This window comes from Caloenas nicobarica, chromosome 2 (assembly GCF_036013445.1).
Source record: "Caloenas nicobarica isolate bCalNic1 chromosome 2, bCalNic1.hap1, whole genome shotgun sequence".
NCBI classification, from domain to species: Eukaryota; Metazoa; Chordata; class Aves; order Columbiformes; family Columbidae; genus Caloenas; species Caloenas nicobarica.
In genome coordinates, this window is record NC_088246.1 from 31,996,189 (window position 1) to 32,007,383 (window position 11,195).

Genomic DNA, 11,195 nt, shown 5'->3' on the forward strand with positions numbered 1-11,195 from the left:
GAAGTTCAGCATGTCCAGCATGTGCGATACTGTTTTAGTGCCGGGAACACGTGGGGTAGGCGTGCTGGAGCCCCGGCCTCTCTGCCGTCTGCGGCCGTGCCACGGCACAGCTGCCGGCCCTTCCCGGCCCCGGGCAGGCTGAAGTTTGATCTGCCCCGTTTGGCAGACTGACTGCTGCCTGCTGGCAAACGCTGGCCCGACTGTATGGCCACGAGCCGTAGGGCCCTTCCAAGCGCTGGGCACAGTAAGGAAGTCTATGTAAAGCAGCTTTGGAGTCAAACAGTGTGCATTAGGTGAGGACATGCTACGGCATTAACCAAGGAAAGTTCTGGGAGCGCTAGTCTTCCCGTTCCTGTTTCTCCCGTGTGATGTTATCGTGCTTTAATGGCCCGTGGCTCTGGCTTGCGCAGAGCTGTGAGGAAGATGCCGGCCTAAAGTGGGACCGAGTGCTGCCTGCTGCCTGCCTCTGCTTCATTTCCATGCTGGTGGATCTCACTCTCTTCCTCTTCCCAGCTCATCCATATCCACTGGAAACAAGCCATCAAGTCTTTATTTAGAGACATATACTTTATTGTAGATAAGTTGCTGATAACAGCATATCTTCTCTTTCCTAATCAAGGAGAACAGCCCCCAAAACTGATTACTGGCTATGCTGGTGGTGAGGGAGCAGCAGATGCCTGTGTTCCCTTTTCTGTTGTGCTTCAATTGGAACCTGCACAGGAACCGGAGAGGTTTCAGGGGCCCTAATGAACTTTTTCTAGTGACAAATGTAGACATCTGAAGTATCTGCGGATGTGCAGAGAGAAATTCAGCTGAATGTGGACAGCTTATTTGCTTGTTACTCATTATGAGGGAGTGCTTCCTGGGCACGAAGATAGTCATCAGTGATGACAGGCACCAAATGCCACCCATGCTTTGACACATTTAGTTGTATGACTACTCCTGTCAGCATGTCCAACATCTTGCATTTAAATATTTCCCATGTTTCCATCATAAAATAGCCCTTGGATTACTTTTCTGGGAGTTATATGGAAATACCAAACATGATGGGAATGGTTGGGCTCGTTAGCGTCTAGAAGGCCTGAAAGCCTGTGGTGTTTGTTTTTTGTTGTTTTTTTTTTTTTAATTCTGTCTCTAACAAGGAGGAATATGCACTTTTCCCCCAGTGAAAGCCCAAGCCCTGTTTTTCCTTATGTGGTAGCAGCTTTTTACCAGCTTGTAGGTATAATCTGCAAAAGCAGTTCTATAGTCAGTTAAAGCTTGTTGACATTATTGTTATTATTATATCTTTGTGTTCCTGGTACACTATAGAGGAAAACAAGCTGTCCAGTTCTGTGCTGATCCCTGGCTATGATGTTGCTTCTCTCGTCATTACTTAAAACCAGTGCAATTACAAACCTGCCTTCTGCATTTTGACCAAAAGCCAGTTGCAGAATAAGAATTACTGAATTCTCCTGAGTGACATCTGCTAAGTTTGCCAGCCTTCTTGCTAGTTATGCATGTACTGTAAGATGTATGTTGCTTTTTAGTCCATTCCATGTTTTAGTGTGTCCCTTAATTGTGGGTAAAATAAGCATCGAATTACACACTATAAATGGTATTCAGTTGCAGAGTCTCTTTTAGTTTGTGTCCAACCTGGAAATTTCAAATGCGATGTACCGATGCTATTGAAATTAATAACCATTCCTTTCATGAGGAATTTCACCCTTTGAACCGCAAACACCCTTAGCAGGCACAAAGTGTCTGTGTACTCTTGCATTAGAATTCAAGACAATGTTTACAAAATATGGAGGGGGAACAAAACACAAGTACATGTGTAGTAGCACTCGGGTTTGCATCGTTTGCATCGTTGTCGTTAGGCCTCAGAGATACTCTTCTGCAGCATGGAAATCTTGTAACCAAAAGATGCAGACTGGCTTCTCAAATGCTGCAGGAATCCTGTGCTTACAAGAACTGAATCTTCAAGTTCCACTCGATACACGGGTTTTGTTTTTCAATGGGACACAATTATCTTTAAATATCTTCATTATTCAAGTATTTCCTTTTGGTACTGGATGCAAAATTTTCCCAGCAAAAGAAAATATACCATAAAGACCCTGACTGTACTGTGAGAGACATTCCTGGCATCGAAAGAGCCCTTGCCTTAAGGCTTTGTCCTCCCAACTGAGTTAGCTGCAATAGAGTTGAATTTTGGAGATTGATTGACCTACGTTGGCAGCTGACAGGGTTTGCTTTTCCCTTTATCGCCAACGGCTATGCAGTTTGAGTTGAAAGCAGAAATTCATTTGAACTGGGTGATTCAGTACAAAGCTGAGACCTGAACTTCAAGCAACTTTCCAGTTAACCCCGCAGTAAAGACACTGGGTTCCTCAGTCTCTGCTCTGCAGCTCCTGCCTTCCATGAGGATTGTCCCTGGAGGCTCTGGCCGTGGGTGGTTTGGGTTGTACCTGCAGGAAAACCAGCTCTCTGGGGCTGACATCACCTGGGACTGCAGTGAAAATGATGTGCACACCCCCACAAACCACAGTGTTCAGCCTCAGCCATTAAAATATATCTATAATCAACTTTAATGAGGAATAACTATATATATATATATCTCTCTCAAATGAATCATTCTCTTCCTCCTCCTATATCCCCCAGTGTTCCCATTGCTTCAAAGCAACCTCGATGTATGATTAACTACAGCCTGTCCTGCATGATTGTTTAATTGAGCATCTCTGTGCTGACAGGAGAATATCATCTCTTAGGAGCACTGGAGGCATGAATGTATTACAAATAATATTTCTCAGAAATGAAAGGAGAGTTGCCGTTGTCTTTTTTGTAGTTCAATGCATTTTGTTCTTCCCTATTAGTGTAGGAGGCTTATTGCTATGGAGTTATATACAGGCAAATTTTCCATCTACCTGACTTGAGCATGTTTTAATCTTCCAGGCACACAGTGAGATTACATGCTGCTATTATCAAGTTTCAGGTTTTAGGGAGGGGGGGGGAGAAGTTCCCCCAATCCTCTTTGGCAACAAACGCACCAAGCCGACAGTCTGCCAATAAAAAAAATAAACTTAAATCCTATTACTCCTGGACTGAGATACACGCCTACCTGGAGGCATGTCCTTATACAGTATTGTAATATGGACTGTAACGCAGCAATGGGCTTCTGCAGCTTCTTCTATACAGCAACTTCATGTTTTTAAATGTCCACAACACCCAAGAGCTCTCTAGCTTGAGCCCTGGGAGGGGGTTGTTCTACTTTTTTTTTTTTTTTCCTTTCCTGAAATCTCCCCTGATTTTCTTTGCCTCTCCCTAAGGATCATAATATGTGTCACACCTTGAGTAATTCTGCATATGTAGTTGTGTGAACTGTAGGACTCTGTGGTGTACATAAGCTTTTACATGCAGTTTCATGGGAGTCCATGTGAAATATTTTCAGATTTGCTAAATTAAAATCCTGATTTGTTAAATGCTGTACTGTCTTTGAGCTGCTGCTAAAGACTAGTGGCAGGTATTTAATGCAACATGCTTGAAACCTCTTTCTTAGCTCCAGTGTTTCTCTTGCATTGGAGAAAAAATTCATTGTGGTGGGTTGTGATTTCAGGAAGATGTGGCTTTATAAGCCACTTGTAGGGTTCACTAAACGCAACTTTGTATGTACTGGGAAAAGCCCAGAGCCAGCGCCCTCCCCTTTTCCCCCTGTTTTCAGCTTACTGTCAGTTGCAGCAAACTGCAGAATAGATTTTATTTTGGAAAGTGTCTGAGACAAGGTAACTTCTAGTCACATGCACCCACAAAATTCCAAATTTTCAGAGAGACTTCATATTCAGTTACCGTTGGATGTCTTGGGATAGTCTTGATTAAGTTCAAATGTATCTCCGGTTGCTTCCATCTGTTTATTATTCAACAGCATATGTGAAATGTGTCTTCTCTGTCTCGTTTTATCAAATGCCTTGGGGTTTTGGTGTCATTTATCTGAATTTGCCTTCTTCCCTTCCCTGCCACATCTGCTATAACCTTTAGGCAGAAGGTGATGGTCAGGGTCGGTGCTTTCGCAGCCAAATATCCAGTGAGTGGGACGGCACCAAGGAGCTCAAGGAAGCCATGAAGAACTTCGCTGAAATGTGTTGGTTTTGCAGAGCAAGGGAGGGTTGTTTGTTCAAAGAAAAAAAGAATGGAAATTGTAATGAGATGCAGAAAGCTGTCTTGGGTCTTTTTATAGAACGAGTACAGTTGGGTATTTTTTTGTTTGTTTGTTCTTGCCTCTTGCATTACCTAACTGCCAAAATGCCATTCTGGATCCCAGATTTTGCCTCCACAGCCATCAATTACTGAGATATTTGGCTTGGCTGGATTGTGGGAGCTTTTTTCCTGGGGCTAGAGGTCTGTCGCTAGCCCTATGTTTGCATCTGTTGGAAACAATAAGTGTCGTTGCTGTTTATTAGGATTTCTTTATTCTGAATCTCACTCAGCCTCGCATTCCCTCACCAACAGCTATTTTGTTCTCGATGCTTGACAGAAAAATGTTAGCTGGGCTATCTGATTTGGTCCCTTAAAATGGGTGGTCTGAATAGTGGCCTTAAAACTTATCAGCTAAAACCAATATAAAGCCTTTAGGGGGCAATGATTGCAAAAAATCCCTCCTGGCTGTCTTTTTACTGTTCAATCAGGAGGTGTCTGTCACTTCAGATTTCTAGAACCATGCACAGTTCTGTGATTCGACAGCAAGAAAAAGCATGGTATTTCTTCTAAGATGTGCAGACTGAATTTTTTCTTAATCCAACCGTCTTACATAGTGTATTTAAAGCAGATGAATAGACAACTGTCCTTCACAGAAGCGCAATATTTGGTACTTTATTTTAAGCCCTAATACATTACACGTTTTGTTGCATCTGGAATCTCTTATATGCATCAAATATTCTGTAGTCGTAACCTAAAATAGTTCATGCAAAGCTTGTTCCACAATGATTATATTAACTTATTTTAGGCTGCCTTTTTAAAGAAAAAAAAAATCTCTCTACACAGATGTTCAAAATCTTCTAACCTCTGATCTGTATTTCAGCTGATGTTCTGAGTGAAGAAGCTATCCTCAAGTGGTATAAAGAAGCACACGTTGCTAAAGGCAAAAGTGTTTTTCTTGACCAGATGAAGAAATTTGTGGAGTGGCTGCAAAACGCTGAAGAAGGTACAGATTAATTTAAAGAAATATGGTAGTCTCTTGGCAAATCCAATTTCTTTTTTCAGATTTTAGTTGCACAGCATATGAAGTACACAGACTTAGAAGACAGCAGGCGTGACTGCTCCATGTTGTTTCCAGTCATGCCTGAGCCCAAAAACACTTGCTGCTTTTTAATGTTTATGGTGTCCTTGTGAAGTCCTGAAGTCGTCAGGTACCACTTCTCTGGAGGTAAATTCTTTAAGCTCCTGCAGGAGGAACACAGCACTGATGATGACATGATGTACCTTGGTGTTAGCATGGCAGCCCAACATTTTCTGTATCGGTGCCTTTTCTGCTATTACCATCTGCACTGGCAACATGAACACAGCGTAATCCTGCCTGTGCCACTGCAGCTGAAATTGCTGTGAGCTGAATGGGCAGGCTGAGATACGTGGTCCATGTTTGCTGCTTTAAAATGGTTATTGCGGAGGAGAACTAGTTTCTTTAGTCCCTAACTTTTTTTTTTTTTTTTTCATGTTCTGCATAGGAAAACACTTCAGTTTGTCCTGAATAATTAAGTTACATTTTTTGCATGGAAAAGGAATTCCACATCATTTGAGAAGATCAATCCATGTGTAATAGACAGGGATATAATTATTAGTGCTCATTTGCATCCACTTAATTTAATTAGTTTTAGAAACCTGGAGGGAATACATACTAATGCCAAGATAAGACTTTCCAGCAATTCACATGTGCAGGTAGCAGTATAAAGTGGTAGCTCCTTTCACACTTAATACTTCGGACTAGCAATCTTGGTCTAATTAAGCATTTTTTCACCTTTTAATCTTCTGCTTGTATGCCTTTCTGCTGCTCTGTATTTTTATCCTTTCCTGCATCTCCCCTCTGCCAGATGTCCTTGATTACAAAGTCCAGTACAAATGGAGACCAAATGTTGCTGTAAGAACATGCAGACCATGTTTGCTCTGAGAAAGCTGATCTAATGTGTAATATTTGTTGGCAGCAAGCCCTTTCCTGTCAGGTGAACACACACAAATACAGCGTGATGCAAAGTAGCTTTACGTGATAAAAGGCACTGTGTATGTTCCTACTTCTAAATTACTTGTACGTCTCCTGTTTCTACTTCTCAATTCTGTCTTCTTCTATACAAATCATAAAAAATTTTGTTTATAGATATTTCATACCCACTGTTAAACACCACATATACCATCCTAGATAGGCTGGATGGTGATGCTGATTGATATTTGCAGAGCAAATGGTTTACAGGGTGCTTCCTGGATGATAGCACAGCCTACTCATAGAGATTAGAAAAGTGAGCAAATAACGCTGATCTTTTATTAAGCTCGGGTCAGATACGCATTGCGTGGCTCTGAATAATTCACAGTGGTCTGGTTAAAATTCCAGTGACAGATCTGTAAACGAAGATCTCTACCGTGGAGGGCCCAGAGTAGATGTGCGTCTTCTGCAGCTGCACATTTCTTTCTGGCTTACTCTGTTTCATCTGTCAACCTTTCCTAGGAAGTACTAGGTGTGAAGAAAATTTTCATTTGAATTTTGGAAGGATATCTTGTTATTTTTATAGAATTACTTCACCGTCCTTGTGCAACCTATGTGAAGTGTTTTACTTTCTTCTCTTCTAGAGTCGGAGTCTGAAGGGGAGGAGAACTGAGACGGTTCAACAAAGCACAGTCTCAATCTAGGTTAATGCCAAATGCGCTTGGGAATGCCGTACTGTTCAAGCAAAGAGGCTTTACTTCAGTGTCATACAGAAAACTATAGGCTAGGCTTTCCTTTTGTTTAGAAGAATAAAGGTTTTTAATGGAGCCCTGAGGCATTAGATACTTTACTTGGGACTCTACCTCTGGCTCATTGTACACTAACTTAGGCAAAGACATTCAGCAAGGAGCCATATAGAAAAAGTGAAATGAAATACTTATGGACTCCTTTTTATTAACGGTCTTTTTCAGGTACTATGGTATATGAACACTCCAGTTTCTGTTTATAGAACTGTTTGGTCTGTGTTTGTAGCTCAATATTGGCTTGTGTACGTGATTTGACACCACCACATTTTTTTGAATAAATGGCTTTTATATCTTAGTTTTGTGGTGTTAGTGTGTATGTTTTGTAAATTGGGTTTGCCAAAATTTTTATGATTCTTCAAGTTAAAATTTACAAGAATGTCAAGAGACAGCAAGCAAGCAAGCAAGTTTTCATACTTCTTCCTCTTAAAATCAGCATCTGTAGTTAATTGGGATCACTGTTGAATCTTTATTCCTATATTTTCACGTAACTTTGGACAGATTCCCCAGATTCCATAGCAAATGTTGATTCATTCCATTAATTAATTCAAAGAAAACTCTGCAGAGTCTTAATTTTGCAGGTACAAAATTTATGCAAATGAGAAGTAGAGTAATACACTGTTCTCAGTTCAGGCCACTCAGTTATTGGTGATGGCTAAATTTTGCAAGAAGGAACATCTCATTTTAGAAGCACTGGCTTCAAAACATACATGACTAGCAGTCATTACATGTGAAATCTGAAATTTATTTGCATCAGCGTGATGTTACAGATATTCGACTGAAATATGTAAATTAATATACAAACTTTTCAAGACCCATCCTACATAATTTAAAATTCACCGTGTGCCTTGATTAGTGCCACTTACAATTCCATTGCCTGGGACCTGGTTAGGATGTTGCACAGACCCGATGCGCAGGTTTGTACATGCACACAAGGCTCAAACCCAAGCCCCGAGTCGTCTTTTTAACAATCTTCTCTTTAAGAATGTGTTACTTAGCACTCTGCATCCTTCCCTTTAAACACAGAGTTAAAGCCACACGATAAATGAGTAGTTGGATTAGCAAAGTTTAGAAAAGAGAGGCTTGTATCCTTACAGGAGAAAAAGCATGAAAGAGCATAATTAACTAATGAAGTGGTGTATTTTGTCACTAGGAACCAATAAGCTAATGGGTATTATAGATTTTTCTATGGAAAAGTCAACACTTCATGCAAACCACACATCATATGGTTATAAAAGTCTTGTCTCAGTATCTAGCTTTACTGAAAACAGAAAAGAACAAGTGCAAATCAAGTGCTGTTGATTTCCAGCTCTCCATCTATAACAGCATTTATTTTTGTAACAGGTATTGATCCTTGAAAGGAGAAATGTGTAATGTGGATATTTCCAGTAACTTGGAGACAGTAAGACAGTCGTATTAAAAAGCACAATTGATGCATTAGCTGCGTGCTTTCCATTTCAGCGGTTTTTACTACAGGCACTACTGATCTGGGGCCCTCTGCTCACAAACTGCATCTGCGAAGTGGTAGCAGTGAGTTGTTACTGATATGGAGCCACTATTGCTAGAAATATTTAAAATTCAAAATTGTGCTTTTCTAAGGTACTAATGAATATTCAGTTGGATGCATGTAAAACTACTTTTCCATATAATTAAAACTTGGACTGATTTCAAAGGTGCCGATCTAGAATAACGTGCAGAGGACACCATGAGATGTACTTGCGGTGAGACTGCTGGAGAGAAAAACCATTGGCAGCAGCTGGCACGTGGGAGCAAAAGGCAGCATGTCCGGGATGCCGGCTGCATCTGTGCCCTTGGTGTGCAGCGGGTATGAGCAAAGCCCTCTCGTGGGGACCGCTTCATTGAAGCTCAGGTACCTACAAGCCAGGCGCCCATCGCTCACACAGTTGTCCCAGGCTCCCTTTATAGTTGTTGCGTTGGAGAGAAACGGGTGTTTTTAGGATGCGGCTGCTGGCGAAGCTGAGACCTGTGATTCAGAGCAGGGTGAGGAGTCGCATTCTGGACTGACAGGAGTCGTCCAATTTTCAGTCAGGCAACTCCCAAAACCCAATGTCTTCTGTGTTTGTATCATGTCTCATGTTTAGCTCCTGGGAACCCCTCTCTGCTTGCCCTCACCCAGCAAAAGAACCTCATATTTTGCTGAGGCAGTAAGTGTTTCTGATTCTAGTTTTCAGGAATTTTCCTTTGAGGTGCATTCAGATGGAGACTTTTCATGCACCTGTGTATTTTCATCTGGCATTCTGAATATATGCCAGAAACTGAACCAGGTAGCAGTATCAATACACAGAGACTTGGTCCCAATCAGATTGAATTTCAGTACAAATGCATGTAATGCTCAGGCTTTGCAATAAGCCTGTGGTTTAGAAGCTGGGCAGTGCTTTTGATGTGAGTCTCTTCAGGTGAAGTACCCCTGGAAACCTTCACACCGTCTTCATTTCAGTTAACAACGTCCCCAGCCCAAAGCATTTCTTTAACACAACCCCTGAATTAGTGTTTCTCTGCCAAAGAAATGAAAGTTACAGTCAATGCTAAATATATTCTTCAAATCTGGAGTCAGTTGTGTTATAAAAATATACTTCATAGAAAATATGCTTCACATAATATATTCCATCAGTGGAATCTAAATGTCAGAACTGTACATATATCTCTTACTGAACAATAAATTGCAATACGATGCACTTTAAAATGGGAATTATTGAATTTGAAGGTGATTCTTCCCTCCTGGCCTCTCCCTTCTGAAATCATGCAGAGCTATTAACTGACCCCCATTTATATTGCTGTGAAATATTCTTCTGGCATGCAGGTGCTCTCCAGGAGAGGGACCGCATCTTCCTTGGCATGCCGTGTCCCTAAGAACCTCATCTACTTGTCTTTTAAACACCTCCAGGGATGGTGATTCAACCAATACTAAAGGGAACAAAATTAGACACAGAATATTTTGACTACAACTCAGTTTCAGTCCACAAGAGAAGTTCTTTCTAAGTGAATAATCTAGTTTCTAACTTCAAAACTTTTGGAATATATTTTAGTTTCATTGCGAGTATTAGTTGGTTTACTCAAAAAGTTTATTTTTAATAAAAATATTCAGAAAATACGGAACACAGGGATTCTGAAGCATTTTTTAATAAATGCTTTTAGCCTGAAATGCAATCACTTACCTGGAATTTACCCTGCTCTGCACTAGTACCTGAGGTAACAGCCAAACCAACCAGTGATTCAGCCTTCTCCCTTCCTGTGCTGTAAGTAATGTCTGGGCAACTGCTTTAAGAAAATACACACAATCATCTAGCTATTAAAATTGATTTTAGATTCCTTTTAAAGCAATGCATAGCTTAGAGGTATTACCTCTGCAGCTTTTTGCATTAAGAGATGCAAAGTCTTTTAAAAAATCTCTGAAAAGGTCAAATCTAATCTCAAGCCTAACTCCAGACATCGAGTTTCTTAACAACTTTATAAGGTAGGAATACCTTGGAAAGCCAGTCAAGGCCCAGGGCAAACCCTGCCATACGGATGCACATGTGCGCAGGAGAAGCTTTTACTTCTACCACTTCTTTTTTGGGGCATGAGGAACACACCTTCCAGAAGGGCTCCTATTCTTCATTATGAGATACGAGGTAGTGGGTTCTCCTGTGACCCACCTTGCCACACTCTTGGGTAGGACTTTTAGGTACCAAACACTTCATGCCTGTTGTTTGGCATATAATGGAGAGCTGGGCACATGAACAGCAACAGGCGAGCAACTTGCATCATCGTTTTCCAACTCCTGAGAGCAAGCCAAAGGGGTTAACAGGCTTCAGTACAAATGCAGAGAAGTGGTAAAATACAAAAAGCGTGAACTATGCTAAACAGTGCTACAACAGAACCTCTCCAGCCTCTCAGTGCTATTCAGGCAGCACTCACTATAGCATCTTTAAGCCACACACAGTACTTGGCAACACAGACGTTCAGCTTTTCCCACTCCCCCAGGTTCATATTAGCTAGCTCTCATGGTTTTTGTCATTTTCACAAAAGCTATGTATTCGTTTTTCTTAAATACCATGCAATTATACAATATTTTGTCTGAAAACACCAAAATCCTTTTGCTTCTTGCATCATCACCTGGCTCCCCAACCAAGGGTTCAAGTGACAAGGAGACATTTTCTCAAGTTTTTAAAAACTTTCCACCACCAATCCATTTAAAGGCATAAGGTGGCATTAAACAAGATCTCATAAAT

General features: G+C 41.0%; 1 protein-coding gene across 1 annotated transcript in view; it reads left to right on the top strand.

Moving 5' to 3' along the window:
- Positions 1–7,261, top strand: part of BZW2 (basic leucine zipper and W2 domains 2) — a 57,173-nt gene extending 49,912 nt beyond the window's left edge. Inside the window, exons 11-12 of the mRNA XM_065628409.1 lie at positions 5,051–5,173; positions 6,805–7,261. Of these exons, the coding sequence (XP_065484481.1) occupies positions 5,051–5,173; positions 6,805–6,833 (152 nt within the window). The 3' untranslated portion in view covers positions 6,834–7,261. The remainder of the gene's footprint in view (positions 1–5,050; positions 5,174–6,804) is intronic.
- The last annotated feature ends 3,934 nt before the right edge of the window (positions 7,262–11,195 follow it).